The sequence below is a fragment of the Lupinus angustifolius genome, chromosome LG08, assembly GCF_001865875.1.
Source record: "Lupinus angustifolius cultivar Tanjil chromosome LG08, LupAngTanjil_v1.0, whole genome shotgun sequence".
NCBI classification, from domain to species: domain Eukaryota; kingdom Viridiplantae; phylum Streptophyta; class Magnoliopsida; order Fabales; family Fabaceae; genus Lupinus; species Lupinus angustifolius.
In genome coordinates this window covers 21,864,341-21,886,636 of record NC_032016.1, presented here as the reverse complement: position 1 = coordinate 21,886,636, position 22,296 = coordinate 21,864,341, and the positions used below count along the sequence as shown (strand labels likewise).

Sequence of the window (22,296 nt, the reverse complement as noted above, 5' to 3'; positions counted from 1 at the left end):
GACATTATAATTATATAACTTTACGTAAGATTCTCTTAATATTATGAATCAGTACCCTCAACAAAATACGAAAATGGTTTTGTAAGTGAAAAATGTATACATTATTATTCTATATCCACAATTTACGTTTAATTATCATGACTCTTAAAAGTAATGAAAATGAATAAAATGATGGAATGAGTATGTATGAATCTTAATTAGTTTAGATTATTAAAATAATAATTTATAGTATCAAATTTAATTAAGAAAAATGTGGTTTAATATGCCTGTCAAAACGCAATTAATTATTGTACCAAAAAAATACGCAATTAATTATGAAGAAAACAAATAAACAGGTTTTTTTCCCTTCTTAGCCTTGTCCAACCTCATTTTTTTAAAAAGAACTGCTCAAGAAAAATCATTCCTGTAAATTTTATTAAAGTAGTATCAAATTTAGTAACATTTCTAGGTAGCAACCTCAACTATCGACTTCTGAAATCATCTCCATGCTCAATATTTTGGGTTTGGAGGACCATATATCTTTTGATTGGTTAACATTATGCTTATGTTCTTAGCTCTCTCCAGCAATGTTGACATGTTAAGTTAGTCTATATCAGACATTCAAGCCATAACTGAAACATCATTATATGATCTGAAGAACCTTTTCAAAACTCTGTCCAGTGACATACCACTTAACTTATCCAAGTGTCATATAAGTTAACCAAAATATTTGGAGGTTTTTAAACAACTCAGAAGCATTGATATATGCTGTGTAGCTTTTGCATATATGATTACACTTCTTAATGATAATGAACACGTTACAATATAAAACTCTCTTAACTGCATACAACACTCTGCATTTACAGATCTATTATATACACCTTATTTAAAAAGGTCAAATTCCAGAGAATCGCCGAAACTACCTACGCAATAAGATTAGCAGAGTGGCCGATGCCCGGAATACGGAAGTGACCCCAAAAGACTAGGCAGAACACAAGGAAGCCCTTTGCTTGGCTAGTAACTCCTTTAGTTTCTTCACAAGCTGGGGATTAGAGTTCATATAGTCTTGGAAAGACTTCTTCAACTCTTGCAGCAATCTTCTATCATCATTGCCAGGGTATTGATTTAGCATCTTAGTGAAAAAAGTCTTCCACAGCTCAATGTTCCAGTAACTATGTGTTTTAACAAGCAAAATATCAGAATGGAAAAGAAGTTTAAACCAAAAGGAAGGGTGAAAAGTGCTTCTGTTGTGCATTAAGTTCCAGATTTAATCTACCAACCTAGAAACTGGAAAGTGACCACATTTCCACACAACAATTCCCTTGACAACAAATCACAGAAGTAACAATTGCGTACGACAAAAATGAGGAATATACCGTTTAAAGGGTAGCCTGGGAAGATACACGGAGCCCCCATCAGATGATTCTTTCTTGACAACTTCCATATAGCAATTGTGTAACATCATATGGACAACAACACAAAGGCCATATGTGTCTACCTGTTGGCAATTGATAGAGAAGGGACCTTCAAATGCAGTCAATAGTGAACATCATTGTATTTGGAGTGTAATTTTAGAAATGACTTGCCTGAAATTTCCATGGCTTATCCTCTTGCATTTCAATGCAGCGAAAACCAGAAGTTCTGCAATCTCCTTTAAACATTGTGTTATCTGGAAAGAGATGCAGATCAATCCCTCTTCCCCAGTCAACAAGGCAAAGACCCTGCAAGATAAAAAAATGGGTAATAATGAAAACAACAAATAAGTATAATTGCATTTTTGGGACTGAGAAAACTGACCTGATCACGCCAAGAACCACTTCGGTCCAAGAAACCATCTTCTGTGAGGTCACCCCTGCAAAATAGAGAGCAACTTTAACTTGTGAACTAAGAACACCATCCACAAATGCAAATTATATAAGCAATTTGCCACAGCCCATAACTATTAGTACTCTAGTAGAATGTATTTATCACATCATATAAGTATTCAATAAAGAAAAAAAACTCATGCATTTGAATATATATTTTATTTCTCAAATAACTTAAAACACCTTCATGTAGGTTTTTCTTTATCACAAGATACCACCAGCCTTGTTTATCATTGATGCTTTTAATGTTCACCCCAGCATATGATACTCTACTTCATATGGTGGGAGGACCTTCATAAAACCCCTGCACAATATTGGATATTGTTCTATCCAGGTTCCAAGACACGTCATAAGTCGGCCAATCTATGCAGGTCATGGCCAAATACCGGGCAAATAAGATCTAGATCATACAGTCGTCGGTCATGCTCGAACAGTCAGTCTAACTAGGCAAAGGACGATAATGATAGGACATGGCCTAGTCAGCAGTTACAGGACCACAGGCTTCTGCTATAGAACAGTCACGCCGCCTGAACAGCATAGGCCTCAGCTAGAGGACTGTCACTCCACATGAACAACGCATACCTATGCTACAGACCTGAACACGTTGTCTAGACACTGGACTACCCTCTCCCTCCGTCATGCGACAAGGACATACCTAATATACAACTATGACAGTTGGGGCAGATAACAAAACGACCCACCATGGATAAAGCATTGTATCAGCTGAAGTACAAGCATGTCAAGACCGCCTAACATAGATAAAGCAATTCATCTTGTCTAGGGCAGACTTGACAGGACAGGATGGTTTGTCATGCCTAAATCATCTACCAGAGAACATTCAATGCTGAGCTCCTCTATAGATTTTCATATACACTGACTTGAGCATCGGATTACCTTTACAGGTACCCACTCAGGCGTTTCCAAATCAACACCTGTCCACCATACTAAAGAACAGATATAAAAGCATTTAATAGCAAGATTGAAACTAGTGGATTCGGAAGAAAAAAATCCCTAGTTGATATATATTATGGAAACAAATTTGCAATGGTTGTTCTTGGTATAAATTAATCAAGACCTCGTAAATTAAGTGTGGGGAAACAACTACAATTACAATTTTGCTAGGTACAAACAAATTAAGGAAAGGGACAGATGGGCAGCTGGAAAGGATAGTGGAAAAAAATGAAGTATTAGAATTCTGATTGCACAAGCCTAAAGTTTGTTAAAATAAGTGTCGAGCATGATCTAAAACAGAAGCATAATTTACCTAGCATAGCGAATAAGCAGATTATCAGGCTTGAAATCACCATGAATCAAGCCAGCATCATGCATTGTTTCAACCATGTGTAACATTTCTGTGGTGTAATAAATACATAGCACTTCTTCCATGGATTTTCCTATGACCGCATATGAGTTTATGGCGTCCTGCATAATATTTATATAGGAAAATTAATACTACAGCATGTTGAAGTTGAACAAAATAAAAACAGAAATCAACATAAATAACCAACCTGTAGCGTCCCATGAGCTAAATAATCACAGATGAGTATGCTACAATCAGAGTAGAGATGAACTCTATGAGCCAAACCATATCTTAACCTCTAATAAAGTGAGATGTCAGTGAATTCAGAATAAGTAGATGTTCATAAAAAACACAGATTGATGTATAATAGAGATTGGCATACTTCTCTGCCTAAAATTCGCTGATCAAGCTGACGATACATGTAAAATTCCCAAGGGAAAGGCGGCTTTTGTATCTGCCATTTAAGGTCCAAAATATAATCTGATGAGATAATACTATAGCCTATAGGCCTACATTTGAGAGAAAAATGATTTAGAAAGGTCATCACCACCTTTAGTGCAACAAGATCATCAGGATCACCATTGACATATGCTTTATATACTTGAGCAAAACCACCCTGTCCAGCACAACCCTTGATATGGTACTTGTTTCCACCTTTGGATGTCAATGTGTCATGATAAGGACAATCAGGAGCATTAGTTCTCTTAGTAAATAAACTGAACCTTCTAGATTTAGAAGCAGCTTACAGAGATAATCAGATAAATAATAAACTCAGTTCCCTAGTTCATGTAGAAACTATTGTGAACTGGGAAAGTGTAATAAATTCAAAATCAATAAAGATTGTACATTTCATAGTAAGGTTTTTTTTTCCGAGCACACAGATTTTTAGTTATTATGGCAATGAATACAGGGCAAATTATTCAGTTGAAGTATAAACTCAATTGAACATACACCTGAACCATTGGTAAATATTTATGATCTAACATATATATTTATCATAGTAGTCTAAACTATAAAGTGTTAGTGGCATGAACAGAGTGCTCTGACTTGGTTATTTGGATGTGAACGTCACATGCAAAACAATTTGCAAAACTTCACACGGAAATTACTATTGACAAATTAATATTGTTAATCATACTTTTAATTTTTGGGATGGATCTCAACAAAATTATGGTATCAGTTTACTCCTGACCCAAGTATTCCAAATTCTTTGCAAATACAGGCATACTGCAAAAACATAAACAAGTGCATATAAAAAATAGAATCTTCAGGTTGATGGTACACATAAAGAAAATAGGAAATCAGTCACACAACTATATTTCGATGATAAATATGATTAAGATTTAAGGAGAATAACCTATCTCTATAACTTTATTCCTTGATGAATTCTTCAAAGTAGATAAGGCTACTTTTCCTGCATAAGATTTTGTGCTTGAATAATACCCCTGAAATGTGTTTAAAGAGGCATGAGGGACTGAATATTTATCAGGTGCAGTAAATCAAAGCATGTACAGAACAAATGACCAAATGCCTCACATCAACTTTTGCAATTAAAGGATCTATCTTCTTCAATAGATCATTCATTGTGGAGGTGTCCCATGGATTAATGTCGTTGTTCCCCAATTTCATGTGTTCTTTATCATCAATCTGAAATAAGAATTCTTAAATTTCTAATGAAGTCAGTGTGTTTAGTAAATCTTAAAACTGAACAGACACAATGTTGAGGAAATAAAAGATGTAGACCCTAAAGAAAAGTAGTATATAAATTTGGCTCAATTTCTTAACTGTAAGGGACTGTTCCATGATACACACCTTCTCACTAGATGCAGCATTCTGTATTTCTGAAATTCTACTGAGAAATAAGGTGTGTGCTTTCTTCAACCACTCAATTGGCTCTGCATTCCTATACAACATGGACCCAAAAACTTAAGTCCTGAATGGTTACATCATAACTTCCAATAACAGAACAAGCAGGTAACAAAAGCAGTCTCAAAAACACTGACCTGGAAATGCCAAGCTGATAGATTGTGAGGGCATCACGCAATCTTCCCTTTAATTCGAAAAAAGAAGCAGACCACACATACAGTGAAGAATCATTGACGCATACTTTGCTATCCAGCATTTCTTTGAAAACAGTATCAAAATCTGCACTAACACCCATCTGTAGAAACCAAGAGAACCAAGTTGAGCATTTAAAAAAAAACCTAGAAGAAACATTACATTTGCAATCTCCCAAAGGAGGACATTATTCTGATCTTGGATTAGCTTAATTTGTTCAATTTTTTTTAAAGAGATTAAACCAAAGAGTACTTTTTTCCTGAAAAATAATTAAAAGTAACCAAACATGCTAAAACCAAAAATGAAAAAACTATTACTTTCAATATCACAGCTGCAAGCAATCCTAGATGACAGCCGTTCCAACAACAAAATCATTTCTGTTATAGTACTGGTAAATATCAGTTAAGTTTAGCTACTGTGACTATTTAAGCAGAATAGAAAATATGAGGCCTTAGACAATTAATTTAATCATTAATATTAAGGAATATAATTGATTAGGGTATTGAAACTATAGCAAGAGTTTAGAGATAACATCAGAACTAGTAGCAATTATAATATGTTTGCAAACAATAAATTTTTAAGTAGAATAAAAAAGGAAATCAAACAAATTGTTCCATTCTAGTTCCAAGACACCTCATAAGCCAGCCAATTTGTACAAGTCACAGCCAAATATTGGCAAATAAGATCTGGCACATGCAGTCGTCGATCATGACCAGACAGTCAATTTGGCCAGATAAATGACACAGTGACAAAACATGGCCTAGTCAGCAGTTGTGGGACCACATGCTTCTACTACAGGAATGTCACGCCAACTGAATAACACAGACCTCTACTATAGTACTGTCACACCGCATAAACATCACAAATATCTGCTACAAAGCTGAACATGTCGTCTAAACACTAGGCTACCATCTTCCATATGGCGGGTACAAACCTAATATACAACTATGACAGTTGGGGAAGGCGACAAAATGACCATCCTGGATAAAGCATTGTACCATCTAGAGTACAGGCACGTCAAGGCCGCCCGACACAGGTAAAGTATTTCATGCTTGTTTGGGACAAACCTAACATGACAGGACAATTTTTCATGCCTACAACATCAACCACGTAATATTTCATGTTCACCTCCTCTATAAATAGAAGAGATCCCTCATAAGAAAGTTTACATTTAATATTCTCTCATTTCTTTTTACATCCTTATACTCTCTCTACCTAGAGTTGAGTGTCAGAGTGCTTTTACCAATACCCACCAGGGCGGTTCTATATCAAACTTGCCCGGATTGAGCAGTTCCAGCCCGACCTCCACCATACTAAAGAACGCAAAAAACTAAAAGGGTGGCCAAATGCAAGGAGCTCCCAGCTAGTGGCGTCTAGAGAGTATAGATGAATACAACCTTAATCTTGTATGCAAAGAAATCGTTTCTAGGATTTAAAATCATGACATCCAGATCACAAGACAAAGTATGAAAGTAAAACTTATCACCTACAATAAGGATAGTAAGTGTAAATTTTATTAACTATATAATAGGATTTCAATTTATTTTGGTCCCGGTTCAGCTGCTTAAGTGGCGTTATGCTAGACAAGCTATGTAGCTAAGTTAATAAATGTTGTGTTAACTAATCAATGAATACAATTTCCGCCAGAATATATAATGACAAGATTCCTAACATTGGCATGTAGGGTAGGTTGGGTTACTTACATAGAGGAGCCAAATCTTAAGAAATCTAACATCATTTCGATACTGGACACTGTGTTTGAAACTTGTGATGCAATTTATGAGTAATTTACTGAGATCAGAATCAGAACCGCTGGAACCTTCTAGAACTTTCTTGATAGACCTAAATTCACAATAAAAATAAAATAGCAACAAATTGATTAGATTGTGAAATTTGGTGGTTGTGTGTGTTAGGTAGTATATGTGTAGAGAGAAAGGAAAACATTACCATAGAAAGGGTAAGAGTGGATCGTGTTGTTGGTTAGGGGCCATGAAAGTGGGAAGAGTGGCCATTGAATTGAAGATGGAGCTGCTCTGAGAAAGTGAAGCAAAAGCGCGGAAACTGCATCGGTTTGAAACTAGCGGGTTTTTTTATTTTATTGAAATATGAGAATGGGATTTTTAGGTCCAGGCCCATATCAGAAACCCACCTCACTAATTGAGCCTTTTTGGTTTCGTCCTTATTTAGAGAATTAGAGGGATTTGTTTTTTTGTTTCGGACAATTATCTTCTTACTGTAATCAATTATGTTCGAGCCGGAACATCACAGCTAGAGGTTTGGGTTTCATAACACACTTTTTAATCTTCATGAATTAGTTTTTTTTTTTTAATCTTCCTGAGGTCATGTATGGATAATTTTCCCATATGTGACCTACTTATGGGTATTTTTCTTACACAGGTCACGTATGTTATTTATCCAATGAGATTATCCACCTTGTCACTGTGCATTATGGACCGAAGGAATGCAAAGTTGCAAACATGAGTTTTAGATGATTTAGGAGAAGTGAATAGTTGAGAAGTGATTTAGATGAAGAGTTTTAGAAATAGAGTTGAGGTAAAATGTTTAGAATGAATTGGAACGGGAAATGAGTTTTTTTTTAATATGGGTAACTTGGTCTTTTCCTAGTAAAGTGGGTTATGAATCGTAAAGACGAGGATATGAAATTCAAATCCCTTCTATGGGTAAATAGAAAATTTGGTCCATGAGTATAGTAAATTATAATCACTTTTTTAGTCATTGAGCATAGCCCTGACTTTAGCCAGATGAAAATTATCTTATTAATTGCAGTAGTGTTTTGATGTCAACGACTTAAATCCCTGATAGTATTTAATGTCGGTTATTAAATCTAACATTGTTTGAGACTAAAATTGTTGATTAAAATGTAATTTTCAAATGTAAGGGTAAAATGAACAACCATAAGTGACCAAAAATATAATTTTTATATATTAAACACTAAAATGGAAGCTGACTACATGGTCAAGGATCAAAGTGACTTTGATAAAATGGAAGTTGCATATAATTTTTTTGGTTTCATCTGTGTCCATCATTTTCCATATAATTTTTTACTCAATATAATGTGTTCTACAGATACCTCCCAAAATTTAACTAGGAAGCACAGAATGAAAGGAAGTATAGCAATATATTTCCTGTGAAGTATCAACTTCATGTAGCTGGAACGTTACAAATTACAAGAGGGCAATATTTTATAAGCAAGTATCAACTTCATTTACTTGGGACATTACAAATTACAAATAGAGATGCCACTAGTTTCAGTTATAGAAAAATGTACATCAAAGAATCAAGACTTTGACAGATGAAAAACAATGAGCTTTGAGCTACAGATAGAATCAGTGAGGAGTGGAGGATTCAAGCATTCTTGAACAACACAGATAACAAGTTGAGATGCTTCACAGTCATCTCATGTTAGAAGCAGGAGTCGAGATTACAGTTCCATTGAATACTTTTCGTCTCTCCTTTCTATGGAGTACATGCAAATTTGGCGACTTGGGTTTTGTTGTGTCCTTAGCAGACCTAATGGAACAAATTTAAATGGTGTCCACAGTTTTAGAACAGTTCAAAGCAGTAAAAACAAAATTTAAATAATATGAAGGTAAATTTGGGAACATGGTGTGCACACTTTTGAGGACAAAATGGATGATCAAACTTGGGTACTGGTCTAGCATGAGGAACCATTGTCCTTCTCAACTGTTTCAGTGCCTTCTCTTCCTCTATCTGCATGTTCATTCACATTATTACCAAATACCAATCAAGCATGCAGCTAATATTATACTCGTATCATTATGTAGTAACAAGGTATCACATACCATCCTTTCTGCTTCGCTCTCCTCTCTGTATCGTTTGTACATCATTTCTTTCTCCTTAATCTGTAACATTTAAAAGAAGCAATTTGAGTACTATAAAAACCAAAAAAATACTTTGCTGACTTTTTCACCAGGGAATCATGATTAATTCCCCACACTTAGAAGCAAACAGATAGGGATTTCATTACCTTCTCATCAAATTGTGCTCTATCCACAGCCCGATGCTCCACACGTAAATTAAACCCTTGAACTTGTGTAAGGGGTTTACGGATCTTCTCTGGAACTGGGATTGGGTCCCTGCATGCCCATGAGAAAAAAAATAAGAATACTTGTTTTTATTTAAAAATACATGCCGTGCAAATATATATTTGGTCTTAGTTGTTGCTCACTCTTTCAAGACTGGTTGTGCCTTGAACCTTCTCATCTCTGCTTCTTCTCTCTCCATTCTGAGTTTTTCTTCCATTTCCCTTTGCATTTCTTCCTCATGTCTTACCAGGCTCTCCAATTGGAATGGTTCTGGTTTTGTACATTGCTTGGGTTCTGGCTTTGGTGGGACCTGCACATGATGATATCAGTAATTTAATAATGCTATCAACTAGTAACTAGAGCCATGAGCAACAAGATTGACAAATTTCTTTACCACGGGGTAGTCGGTGGTATAAGGGTATGGATTAGCCTTGGGAACCCTTGCCCTTTCCTCTTCCATTTGTTTCTGCAGAAGCTCCATGCATAGTCTTCTCTCTTTCTCAGCGCCTCTTTCCTGGCATGATTAAGAATGTTGTGTTTAGCAGATATAGACCAAACATGGCATATTCTTCCAACAAAGGGAAAGTAATGAACCTCTGTGTGTAGATGAAAAGGATTTGGAGTTGTGTTTCTTGGAATTGGGTTGTGATTTTGTTCAGACTTCAAAGAAAGCTGCAAAACCAGAAAAATAAATGATTTTTTTTTTCATTTTATATTCTAGAATTAACTAAATCTTTGGGATCAGATTCTACAATTTCAAACTATTCTAGAATTAACTAATAACCTTTTCAAACAAATCAGCCATGGCTGCAGGTGGTGGAATCCTCTCATTTGTTGCAAAATGAAATTCTTGAGGTTCTGTAACATGTTTCTTGGTGTTGCAGAATATCCCAATATCCCCTTTACTTTCAAAGATCTGAAAATAAGGATATTGCTTAGTTAGTTAAAGATATAATAAAATTCTTAAGGTTGGGTAAACATCTCACAGTTCACACTTACCTTCTTATTTAGAGGCCTTGCCTTGAACTTGGGGATCTTTTCAAGCTCCTCTTGTTCTAATTCTAATGAGCTTTTCACCTTGGCTGGGCGGGCCCTTAGTGACGTTTGAAGTACTGGAGTTTTAGGTTCTGTGAGATGATGAGGCTTCCCTAGATTCTCCTGACAAAAAGAAAAGAAAGTGACTAATGAATCAAGGTGAATACAGATGACTAGTGGATTATATTGCTCTAAAAGTACCTTATAAGACAGCTCTGTTGAAGCTATTGAAGCTGAATCGGCATTCTGGTGGGCCCTGGTCATTGTTTCCAGATGAAATTCCTGAAGAAAATTAAAAAAGTTAATCCAACACATCACATTTGGAACCTACACACACAACACTTACTAAAGCTTTAACTTGGCTTACCTTAAACTCTGGTGGCTGTGGCGTGCTTCTTGGTATTGGAAGCAATGTTGGAGTTTGCAAAATCTATGAAAAGGAAATAAGAACCATAAATATAAGCATACAGAGGACAACATCACAACAATCTGGTCACAGAAGAATGAAAGAGTACCTTCTTATTCACTGGCCGAGCCTTGAATTTTGGCATTTTAGCCATCATTTCTTCCTCAAGTTCGGCAGTACTCTTCATCCTAGCTGGGCGAGCCCTCTGAGTTGTCTCAAAATCAGGTTCCTTAGGTCTGGTCAGTGTGAGTTTCGGTTTCGTCTGGATCATGGAAGTAGCATCACCCAAATAATTAGTCAAACATCAAAATGTATTCAAAAGGGGGTGGAAGAAAAGAGGAAAATGCAAGGGATAATATATTACATTAGAAATAGCATTGCTCAATGACAAGTCTCTGGTACTAGATTGGAATCTCCTAATCATTTCTGCGGTAGATATGAATGGTACAGGTGCTGGTTTTGGGGTTTCACGGACATAGACCTTCACAGATACAAACTTCAGAAATTAGATAACAATAGGGGTTTGATTTGACATAAGAAATTATGAACAAAAAAAACCTTTCTGTCCTCTTTGTTAGATTTACTAGCACTTAAGCTGTTGGCATTGCTACCCAATTTCGACTTATGAGGCAAAACTTGATTTTTGATATTCAGAATCTGGAAAATATTGAAGAAAAATGAGTTAATTCAGTTCATACCAAAAACACAGCAGAAAAAATTGAGAAAATTACCTGTCTAGTTTTCCCCTCTTCCAATTTTTGCCTCTTGATAGCTTGATTCTCTTGGATCAAGTTTGGAGTAGCAGCAGTGCTCTTCTTTGCTGATGATCGTATCTGATGTTTTGCACTCATGACTATCTTTTTAACGGTCTGTTGCTTCTTGGAATTTGTGGATGAGACTCTTTTCTGCAATGTTGGATTGGGTGTGCAGGCATCTTTTCCTACTTCAATAGCTGCACCTCCAGATGATGAAACACCACTTAAGCATGCACTGTCCCCTTTTTTATCATTGTCAATTATTTCTTTATCAGCAGAGACCTGAAAAGTTATTGACTTGTGAGAAGATAGTAATTATAACGAGGGAACAAGTTATTAATGGGATACAAAAAATTACAGCAATAGTTACCACATGAGAAGCAGTTGACTTATTTTCTTCTTTGGATTCATTGCAAGGTGCATGAGAAGCAGTTATATTATTTTTTTCTTTGGCTTCACTGTGAGATGCATGAGAAGCAAGTGTATTGTTTTCCTCTTTCGCATCACTGCAAGGTGCATCATCATCCTTTATTTTGGTAGTCATGCAATGTGGTTGCATATTGGCTTCCAGAACATTGTCATCAGCAGTTGCTGATGTCTAGTAAAACAACAGATAATCAGTGATGTTTAAACTTTAAAGCAATAATTCAATAAAAAGTGCATCTTTTTTCACACAAAAAAATACCTTTTGCATTTCGTCAGCTTCACTAAAATCACACAAGCTACCTACAGTAATAGATCTGCTAGTCTTGATTTTAGGCATGAAAGCTGCAACAATTCAAAAACCAAAGAAAGATTAACCAATTAATTTTTCCATACAATATACAACAATTAAAACAGGGCAAAAACTAACGAGCAAGTAAAAGTCTGATCAACAAGGTTCCTTTTATTATTGTAACGTATTGGTATAACATAATTCAATTTCCTATAGAATTGAGTGTAGGGTTTGAGCTTTGAGGCTCAACCGCCCAAGTGCTATGAAAAAAACTCAGCTTAAGCAAATGCAAAAGAACCAAGCACTACTAAGCTGTAGGTATGATAGAAATTTTCCAAATTCAAAACACCACCCCTACCATATCATACACGCCTTAATCAAGTAGTCAATGAAAGAAAAATTTACACCATAATACCATCAATTCTATGTCATTCAATATATATCAACTTGATCAAGAACACTAGTATCAAAAATTTCGATTTTTAAGAACAAAACCTAATTCCAACAATAAATACATTGAGAGAAAAACCTAATTTCTCCACTTAATTTCGATTTTAAATAGTTCATTTAAATTCAACAGTTCTCCTCCACAATCAAAGCACAATCAATAATAAATCCTATCTCCATTAAAATTTATCCGAAAAATTGAAGAAAAAAATAATTCCAATCCAATTCACGAATACAGTCTCCCTTCGAGATTACCCTAAAGGCCTAAACCCTACAACTGAAACAAGAGAGGAAGAATAACTGGAGTGCAGAGAATTATTAATGTTGATTCTTCAATGAGAAAGAAATTCAAAGACAGAGAGAGAAAAACTTACGTGAAGGGGCATAGAAGAGATCAGTGTCAAACCAGAGCTCAGCCTTGCTTTTATCCTCGTCCGACTCTCCATTAATAAAATCAAAGAACCGCGGCGCCGAGAACTCATATGTCTCATCGATCATAGTAACGCAACCGTTGTCACTACTACCAGCGCCGGTTACCTCCGCCATCTTGAGTTACAGCGCAACCGCAAAATTGAGGTGGAAATGAAAGATATTTTTTTCCGATTAGGGTTTCTTATGATAATAAGATTGAGAGCGCCTCTTCTTTACTACTGCTGGAAAAGGAAAAGGAGCGAAATAGAGATAATGTTTATGTCTGTAATGTCGAAGTGTAACGGTTAGTTTCTCCAACGGTCGAATTTTTAAACTGTATTATGAAATTAACTATGCTGCTGTCCGAGTTAATGGTTTCCAACGGCTAGTTCTCACACTGAAAAAAATTTGTGTGGACCGGGTTTAACCGGGCCTAAATTTATTACTATATAGTCATGGTTGTTTAATATTTGAGATTGACATGATGCCAGAATGAAAACCAGTTAGTACTTATCATTCAAGTAGTGAATCAGTCTTAATATCAGTATGATATAATAATTATATTGATTATAAAATTATATTGGTCAAAATCAATCGATCTATTATACCAACTGATTTTCAATTAAAATATACCAATCATACCAACCAATTTCATTTAAATTTATTATTTTAACGAAAATAACTTATTTTTACCAAATTATTAGTATGAAAAATCAAACACATAACTACTACATTTTTTATACTTTTGCAACATGGTATATAACGAAGTGATACAATTTTGTTTTAACAAATATTATAAATAAAAGTTGCTATTGTTTTCTTTATTATTTTTCAAAACTAATGTTAGTATAAAATATATGTATATTTAACTTCACCAAAATATGATTTAATTATTGAATTACTGGTTGAACTATTATATCACTATATTACTACTCTTCCCATTATAGGGATGACAACATGGCGGAACGGACACGAGTAGTTTTTACCAGTACTCATACCTGCACAGGTAGCAGGTACCTCACACGTTTTTAAGTTTCAATATATATTTATATATTTTATAATAATCAATAAGTATAAACTTTATCATATATTTCAATCACTAAAATTCATTATAAATTAATACAAAAACAAATACTATATAGTAATAATAATAAAAATGTAATATATATTCATTATTTAATTAAAAAAATAAAATTTATAAATATGCGAATACTCGCAGGACGTGTATAATGATACTCGCTCCCACCCATAAATCATTTTTACGGGTACTCGTTGCAGATATTTTAACAGGTATCCATATGGTGAGTATTTTTGTCATTCTCTATACTAGTACGATATTAATAACACCACATGACACACTTAGTGATTGGCATTCGATTTAGGTTCTCTAAAATGTAATAGCGTAATTATAATTATTAACTGGGAAATCATTTAGATTATGGTTAGATAAGATATATGCACATATATAATTAATTATAGAGTTGTTAAATTCTCACCCACTAATTTTTAGATCAATGGTTACATTTGATATCTTCATAGATAATTCTATTTTTTTTCAAGTTGATCTCATAGACATTTAGAACTGTCTAAAAAATGAGATATTTGGATATCATGATTCATTGCTATGGGGGCTTGGTCCAAATTGCTCATATATGATCCATTGTGCAAGCACGTGTAGTGTATTTCAATTTGTCAATGCTACACGATATCTTCACATGTTTTTCAATCACTCTCATAGCACAACAAAATCTTTATTGAGTCTTTTAGTATCTCCATCTACATTTTTAGCATAATATATAAAAATGAAATTAATTATATCATACAATAAATAAATCGCTTCTTTTGAATTTCCTCTTTAATATTCACAAGTGTTTCTTCTAGATATGAGTGTAAAATTAATTAATTTTGAATATGTTAATGTCTATCATAATAAATATCATTCTTATAACTCCAACATTAAACTTAAATAATACCTTAAAATCTAATAAAACTTTATAACACGATTTTAATGTTCTAACATGTGCTCATGTGCCCATAAAAAAGTCTGACGCTGAATATAAAATTGTTCTAATTTGAAAGTACAGTTGAAGAAATTTGACTTGTTAAAACAATTAATTATTGTGAACATTAATGCTCACACAAGTGGCCGTAGCGTTGTAGAATGTCCATTCACTAATATACCCAAAACAAAAAAATGAAAAGTAATTATTTTTTAAACACAGTTGATGGTAATAAGTTTCATCTTTATTATAACTAGTGTGTATCTGTGAATATTGTGTGATACTATATATTCAATTTTTATATATTTCATTTTTTGAATTAGAATGTATTTGTTGTGTTTATTGTACTTTATATTATATTTTTGTGTGTTTATGATAATGTTTAATTTAATGTGAGATATGTGGCTAATTAATGTACTGATGGTGGTTGTTTAGGATTATATAGTTTTTTTTGTAAAAATTAAATAATGTGAAGGGCAAAATAAGAAATGAAAATTACACAATGAGAAAAATTATTTCAAATTTTGGCTTTATATATAATATAGATAATACTTTTTCGTACACAGACAAAAATAAATTATTTTAGAGTAAACTAGGTTAGCACATATTTATTAAAATTATATAAATTATCATTTTTTACACATATACAAATTGTTCTATACTATTTGAACTTGATTTCATGATATATCATATATTATATAAATATTGTATGAGGTAAAGGAAGTTGTATCATTTGACCATTGTCATTATCATATATATTTGTTTGTAAAATAAATAAGTATTTATAAACTCAAACTCAATTTCAATATAATTTATTTTATTCTCAACTCTTCAATTAGTTGTTTATAACAATATCAGGCTAAAATGAATAAACATTTAAAGGAAACAATACTTAATAAATCTTCATCATTTTGTTATAATTATTTTAAGACTTAATTGAAGATGACTAAAAATAAGATAGACAATTAGAGATAAAAAATTTATATTTTATAGTTATTATATTTAAGAGTAAACTATGATTAGGAGAACTGGTAAGCATATATTTTTTGTCTATTTCATTTTTACTGCCAAATTGGAATCTGTTACGATTCCAAATTTCCAATGCAATTTTGTTTATACCTGGTAGTGGAAACATGGTTCCATAGCAAACAAGTTACAATAGAATATGGATGCTTTAACCAATCTACACAATTCACTGGAGGCTCATCAATCAGCATGCAAAATGACCTTTATTTTATTTTTTCAAGCCACCCTTTAGATCAATTCCAAACCAGGTGGCTGCTTTTCATTGACTCGGTTTTATCCATATCAAATCATGCATGAAAGTGATAAGGTACAACCACCTCAATGTCAATAAAAAATCTCCCCTCAAATATAATTTTTTTCTGAACTACCAAATAGTTTACTATCTTTAATACTGAAGAGTCTAATATTAAAAATATAAGAAAAAATTTACTCAAAATTATAATTTTTGTAATGAAAAACTTCAATTATGTTCCTTAAATTTTTATTTTTACTACTTATCATAACTGATAATCTTTATTCTGTATTTGACTCTTCCATATTATACTATGTTAATCTCATTTACAGATATATTGAAAGATGAAGCTTTCTTTGTTGCCATTAAGCTTAATTTTTACTCTAGACTTAGTAAAATAAAACGGTTCAGATTTTTCTTCATTATCATCAGGAGACCTTAATCCAATATAATAAAAAAATGGATCAAAATCCGAAATATATTGGACTACTTTGAAGTGATAATCACTTCAATTCAGCTTTTGAATTTATTTGCTAAAACCAAACCAAAACAAGAACCACCTTGGAAATCAAGCATCGTTTTTTTTCATGGATGCAACATGGAATCATAAACATGTGGGAAAGTAGAAACACAAAATGTTATATGGTGTGAAAAATAAGCTATAGTAAATAATAGAAATGTAGTCGGCAAGAACGCGTTATTTGTCAAAGAACGCGTTCTACAAAATAAAAGTTAAGGGCATGTCACGTGCTAATAAGTCAAAATTCCCTTATTTATACACATGTTCTTTCTTTCTCTAAAGATATTTCTTAACTATAATAATTTCCTCTCTCTACACTCTTAAACTTCTTACATATCATTCTAACATTGTAGCAACATGGCTAGCAGAGAAATTCTCCATAAGATGAAGGTAAGTACAAAAAATATGGCTTATCTTATGCAAATTAATTAAACATGATATATTATTTACAATAAAGTTTAACTTTTGAACTGGTATAGTGTGTTTATTTTGCAAATGCAAATTCTTACAATCTTATGGAGTTTAGTGGATTTGTTTGGAAGTAAGTAAGCATGTTGTTTTTTGTTTCAACTAGTTTTCTGAACAGTGATTGATGAATTGGTATGGTTTATTTTATTCAGTTTATGCATGGATTAGTATGCACCATGCTACTTTCGTTTCATGCCTTTATTTGCTTAGAAAGTATAAATGATTAAATTTTGTGTAATAATATAAATCAGAAAGTTTCCAATGCCTTGCATCAGCAGAAACAGTATGATGAATATGGCTCTATGGGAGTTGCTGGTGTATTATTCATGATGCTATTGTTGAAAATAATTTGTTTGAGAAAATAGCTTATGGTCTTTTTATAAGTTCTTTTTACTTATTAGTAGTTCCAGGGCATAGCTTCTAAAAATGTGACTAAGATTTACTTCAAACATATGTATATAGGCCAAAGCAGGGTTTGGAACATCAGCACCAGGCACAGGGAAAGGAAAAAGCAAAATGTCAAAACATATTACACATGGTTTCCACTTGGTGAAGGGAAAAGCAGGACATCCTATGGAAGATTATTTAGTTTCAAAATTTAAGCAAGAAAAGGACAAAGAATTAGGCTTGTTTGCTATATTTGATGGTCACTTAGGCCATGATGTTGCAAGCTATTTGCAGGATCACCTTTTTGAAAATATCTTGACACAGGTAATGTAAAGACTTATACACAGTCAGTGCATCATCTACTATTCATTTGTATTACTCTTTAAGAGTCAATGATACAATGACAACGTAAAAACTTTTCGTTTGTTAGTGCATATATATCTTTTTCTCCTTTAATAATACTTCAGTTTGGTTACATTTTCATGAAAATGGTAGTTTCTTCAAATCTCTAATGAGTATTATTTTGTTTTTGCTGCAAGCAGCATGATTTCTGGACTGAAACAGAAAGTGCAGTAAAGAGAGCTTATATTGAAACAGATGATAAAATTCTGGAACAAGCACTTATTTTAGGAAGAGGAGGATCAACAGCAGTAACTGCAATACTAATTGATGGTCAGAAACTTGTAGTAGCAAATGTTGGTGATTCTAGAGCTGTTATTTGTGAGAATGGAAAAGCCAAGCAATTATCAATTGATCATGAACCTAGCAAGGAAAAAAAATCTATTGAAAAACGTGGTGGTTTTGTATCAAATATTCCAGGTAGCTACTTTTTTGAGGTGTTCTAAAAAACTTCAGTAAAATTGAGTTCTGCATGTCTTAAGATGTTGGGTTCTGTCATAAAAATCATTCTATAAGTCTTACTTACAAGGACATTCTGTTAAGTTGAAGTGTGGTTGAATTTGTTGCTTATATTAACTTGGTGATATTGGAATAATGTTATAGTAATTTATGCGGTGTAAAGATTTATAAACAGACACTATACCATCCACCATTCACTGAATTAAATATGAATGGTGGATGATGCAATGACAATGTATAAAACTCATATACTATCGGCACGTACATTTTTTTTGGTGACATAGAACTTATGAGTAGTTCTGAATTTCTGTTTATTATAGGAGACGTCCCTCGTGTAGATGGACAACTAGCAGTAGCAAGGGCTTTTGGTGACAAGAGCTTGAAAATGCATCTTAGTTCAGAGCCTGATGTGTTTGAAGTGGAGATAGATCAACATACAGAATTCCTTATTCTGGCTAGTGATGGAATATGGAAGGTTAGTTTTTTCACCATTTTTCTTTTCTATTCCAATTCACAATAATGGCCTATTGTTGCTAAACATGATAGTGACCAAAGTGAAAAGAGATAAATCTGAAATTGTCAATTATAACCACCTTCTAGCTATTAAATGGATTTTTGCATTTTCTAGCTTGTTTTGGAGTCTAGCTCCTCTCCGTTACCGGAGAGACCATTGCGTAGTTAAAATCATAACACATGATAAAAGTGTTAGAGAAGAATTAAGAAGAAAGGAAGAGAGGGATGAGTAGAATGAATGTGCTTCTTTGTATATTGAATGTATATGAATCAAAAACACCAAACTTACTATATATAGCAAGCTTTCCAACCAATTCAACTAACTGACTTTCCTAATATAGAAACTTCTGCAACTACTTTACCTAACTTTTGAATTACACTTATTTTAACATCTTCCCTTAATCCAAAGTTAGCAAGAAACAAAACAAAGAAAGAATGATTCAATATTTACAACTACATAAACTCAAAACAATTATTCTTCCTTATCAAGCTTTCCAAATTTCTTCTTCTTCACTAAGCTTGAAATCTTTATCACCAAGCCTTCACATTCATCTTGTCTCTTAATGTTCTGAACCGTGCAGTCTTGAGTGGCTTGGTTAGAACATCAGCTATCTGCAAATCTGTTGCACAATGTTGTAGCTTGATTTTCCCTTTTGCAACTTGATCTCTTAGATAGTGAAATTTTGTTTCAATGTGTTTAGACCTGCCATGAAACACTGGATTCTTGGCAAGGTTAATAGCAGATTGGTTATCTACTTTTAACTCCACTGCCTCACCATTACTCAAGCTTAGTTCCTTCATCAGTGCGTGAATCCATACACCTTGACAAGCACCATTACAGGCTGCTATATACTCTGCCTCACATGTTGATAGTGCTACTACTTCTTGCTTCTTAGATGACCAAGAGATAGGTGCTCTACCTAAGAAGAAAACATAGCCCATTGTGCTCCTTCGATCCACTTGATCTCCACACCAATCAGAGTCTGTATATGCCTCAAGACATTCTGCATTGTCTCAGATTTCTTGTAAGGAAACAGAACACCATGATCAAGAGTTCCCTTCAAGTATCTGAGAATTCTCTTTGCTGCAATTAGATGAGAGTGCCTAGGTGAGCTCATGTACCTACTTACCAATCCTACACCAAAAGAGATTTCAGGCCTGCTGTGACACAAAAACCTCAAACACCCAACCAATTGCCTGAAAATCGTGCCATCAACCTTAGCTTCTTCAACACAAGCACCAAGCTTCAGGTTTGCTTCAACTAGTGTATCTGCAGAGTTGCATTTAAGGAGATTGAATCTCTCCAGCACTTCTAGTATGTATTTCTTCTGGTGCATAAAGATACCATCATGATGTTGCACAAACTCAATGCCTAAGAAATATGCTAGTCTGCCAAGGTCACACATTTCAAATTCATTGCTTAGGCTCTTCTTTACTGCTGCAATCTCAGCTTTGTTGCTTCCAGTGATGAGCAAATCATCTACATAAAGACATATGATTATCATATCATTATCATCACATTTCTTTATGTAGACACCATACTCAACAGAACACTTGATGAAGCCAATTTTAGTTAGGAAGGCATCAATCCTTTTGTTCCAAGCTCTAGGTGCTTGTTTCAAACCATATAGAGCTTTCTTGAGCTTGAATACTTTGTTTGAATTTCTGTTTTCTTTGAGTTCAAAACCAGGAGGTTGAGTAATGTAGACTTCCTCTTCTAATGGTCCATTTAGGAAGGCAGACTTGACATCAAGTTGCCATAGATCCCATCCTTTCCAACTTGCCAAGGCTATGACTAGCCTCACAGTTTCTAGTCTTGCCACTGGTGCAAAGACTTCAGAGTAGTCCAATCCTTCCTTCTGCATAAATCCCCTCACAACTAGCCTGGCTTTGTGTCTTGAAATGGATCCATTTGGATTGAGCTTTACCTTATATACCCATCTAACAGAAATAGGAGTCTTGTTTTCTGGAAGATCTACCAATTCCCAAGTGTCATTCCTCTCAATTGATGCTAATTCTTCCCTCATGGCCTGCATCCAAGTTTCATCTTCTAGTGCTTCCTCAAAGCCAATTGGATCTGCATCAGCAAGTAGTGCTAAGTGAATTATTTCTCCTTCACTGTCAAACTCAGAGTCCTGAAAGAGTTCAAAATCATTTAGCCTTGTTGGTCTAGTTCTGCTTCTGCTTGGTCTTTGAATTTGTTCTGTTTGAGATTGGCTTGATGAGACTAACTCATCAGTTATCAATTCCTCTACATTAGTTAACTCAAGTGTAGCCTGACTTGATGAGGCTAATTCATTAGTTATCAATTCCTCTGCATTAGTTATCTCAAGTGTAGCATGTTCTGGCTCCATATCAATTCTGGTTACTGATTGATCAGTGACAATTTCTGGTTTCCATGCCAAATGCTCCTCAAACACCACATCTCTGCTGAACTCTACCTTCTTTGTTCTAGGATTATACAGCTTATATGCACCAGTTGAGCTATATCCTAGGAAGATCATGGTTTCACTCTTATCATCCAGCTTTCTCCTTTTCTGATCTGGTATGTGCTTGTGACACAAACAACCAAAAACTCTGAGGTGTTCAACTGATGGTTTCTGTCCTGACCACACTTCTTCAGGTACTTGAGATCCAAGCTTCTTTGTTGGACACAGGTTTAGCACATAAGCAGCAGTCATAATTGCTTCACCCCAGAAATGATGAGGCAATTTCTTCTCCTTCAACATACTTCTAACCATGTTGATAATGGTTCTGTTTCTTCTCTCAACAACTCCATTGTGCTGCGGTGTATAGGGAGTTGTAACTTCATGTAGAATTCCATGAGTTGAGCAGAAATTCTCCATCTCCTTTGAACAAAACTCACCACCTCCATCTGTTCTAAACACTTTGATATACCTTCCTGATTGTTTTTCTGCCATGGTCTTGAAGACTTTGAACACTCCAAAGACCTCTCCCTTAGCTTTGAGTAGGTAAACCCACATCTTCCTACTATACTCATCAACAAAAGATACAAAGTACTTGTTTCCTCCCATTGATATAGTATCAATTGGACCACACACATCAGCATATATTACATCTAAAACAGCTTTAGATCTAGATGCACTATAGGTACTGAAAGAGGATCTAGGTTGCTTACTTGACAAGCAATTTTCACAGATCTTTGAAGGTAGTTGGATATGAGTCAAGCCATACACCATGCTCTTAGAATTTAGCAGGCTCAAATCCTTGAAATTCAGATGACCAAATCTCTG

General features: G+C 34.2%; 3 protein-coding genes across 3 annotated transcripts in view; 1 reads left to right on the top strand and 2 right to left on the bottom strand.

The window, feature by feature from the left end:
- The window catches only part of LOC109355174 (probable protein phosphatase 2C 58), a 24,132-nt gene continuing 1,975 nt past the window's right edge, over positions 140-22,296 (top strand). Inside the window, exons 1-6 of the mRNA XM_019598163.1 lie at positions 140-150; positions 5,132-5,141; positions 17,140-17,206; positions 17,747-17,995; positions 18,214-18,490; positions 18,850-19,004. Coding sequence (XP_019453708.1) covers positions 17,174-17,206; positions 17,747-17,995; positions 18,214-18,490; positions 18,850-19,004 — 714 coding nt within the window. The 5' untranslated portion in view covers positions 140-150; positions 5,132-5,141; positions 17,140-17,173. The remainder of the gene's footprint in view (positions 151-5,131; positions 5,142-17,139; positions 17,207-17,746; positions 17,996-18,213; positions 18,491-18,849; positions 19,005-22,296) is intronic.
- Positions 666-7,280, bottom strand: LOC109355173 (mitotic checkpoint serine/threonine-protein kinase BUB1). The gene is made up of 14 exons (XM_019598162.1): positions 7,150-7,280; positions 6,906-7,044; positions 5,148-5,305; positions 4,957-5,047; positions 4,681-4,791; positions 4,502-4,589; positions 3,695-3,798; positions 3,527-3,598; positions 3,353-3,442; positions 3,109-3,266; positions 1,777-1,831; positions 1,566-1,700; positions 1,356-1,477; positions 666-1,151 (listed from the first exon to the last, which is right to left on the bottom strand). Exons 1-14 carry the CDS (start codon positions 7,212-7,214, stop codon positions 962-964), a joined length of 1,578 nt encoding a protein of 525 aa, XP_019453707.1. The 5' UTR covers positions 7,215-7,280; the 3' UTR covers positions 666-961.
- Positions 8,408-13,339, bottom strand: LOC109355172 (protein TPX2-like). Its single transcript, XM_019598161.1, has 18 exons — positions 13,002-13,339; positions 12,151-12,233; positions 11,836-12,063; positions 11,442-11,747; positions 11,269-11,367; positions 11,075-11,191; positions 10,820-10,972; positions 10,672-10,734; positions 10,506-10,586; positions 10,269-10,427; positions 10,054-10,185; positions 9,864-9,941; positions 9,664-9,783; positions 9,413-9,579; positions 9,212-9,320; positions 9,027-9,086; positions 8,840-8,934; positions 8,408-8,733 (listed from the first exon to the last, which is right to left on the bottom strand). The coding sequence occupies exons 1-18, from the start codon at positions 13,171-13,173 to the stop codon at positions 8,616-8,618; spliced, it is 2,340 nt and encodes a 779-aa protein (XP_019453706.1). The 5' UTR covers positions 13,174-13,339; the 3' UTR covers positions 8,408-8,615.

Excerpts from the sequence above, each read along its gene's own strand:
- LOC109355173 (XM_019598162.1), bottom strand. The coding sequence starts at position 7,214 with ATGGCCACTCTTCCCACTTTCATGGCCCCTAACCAACAACACGATCCA. Across the intron at positions 5,048-5,147 it reads TATCAGCTTGGCATTTCCAG|GAATGCAGAGCCAATTGAGT; the intron begins GTCAGTGTTTTT and ends CATGTTGTATAG. Across the intron at positions 4,590-4,680 it reads CTTTAATTGCAAAAGTTGAT|GGGTATTATTCAAGCACAAA; the intron begins GTGAGGCATTTG and ends AACACATTTCAG.
- LOC109355172 (XM_019598161.1), bottom strand. The coding sequence starts at position 13,173 with ATGGCGGAGGTAACCGGCGCTGGTAGTAGTGACAACGGTTGCGTTACT. Across the intron at positions 11,748-11,835 it reads AGTCAACTGCTTCTCATGTG|GTCTCTGCTGATAAAGAAAT; the intron begins GTAACTATTGCT and ends ATAACTTTTCAG. Across the intron at positions 9,087-9,211 it reads GAGCACAATTTGATGAGAAG|ATTAAGGAGAAAGAAATGAT; the intron begins GTAATGAAATCC and ends TAAATGTTACAG.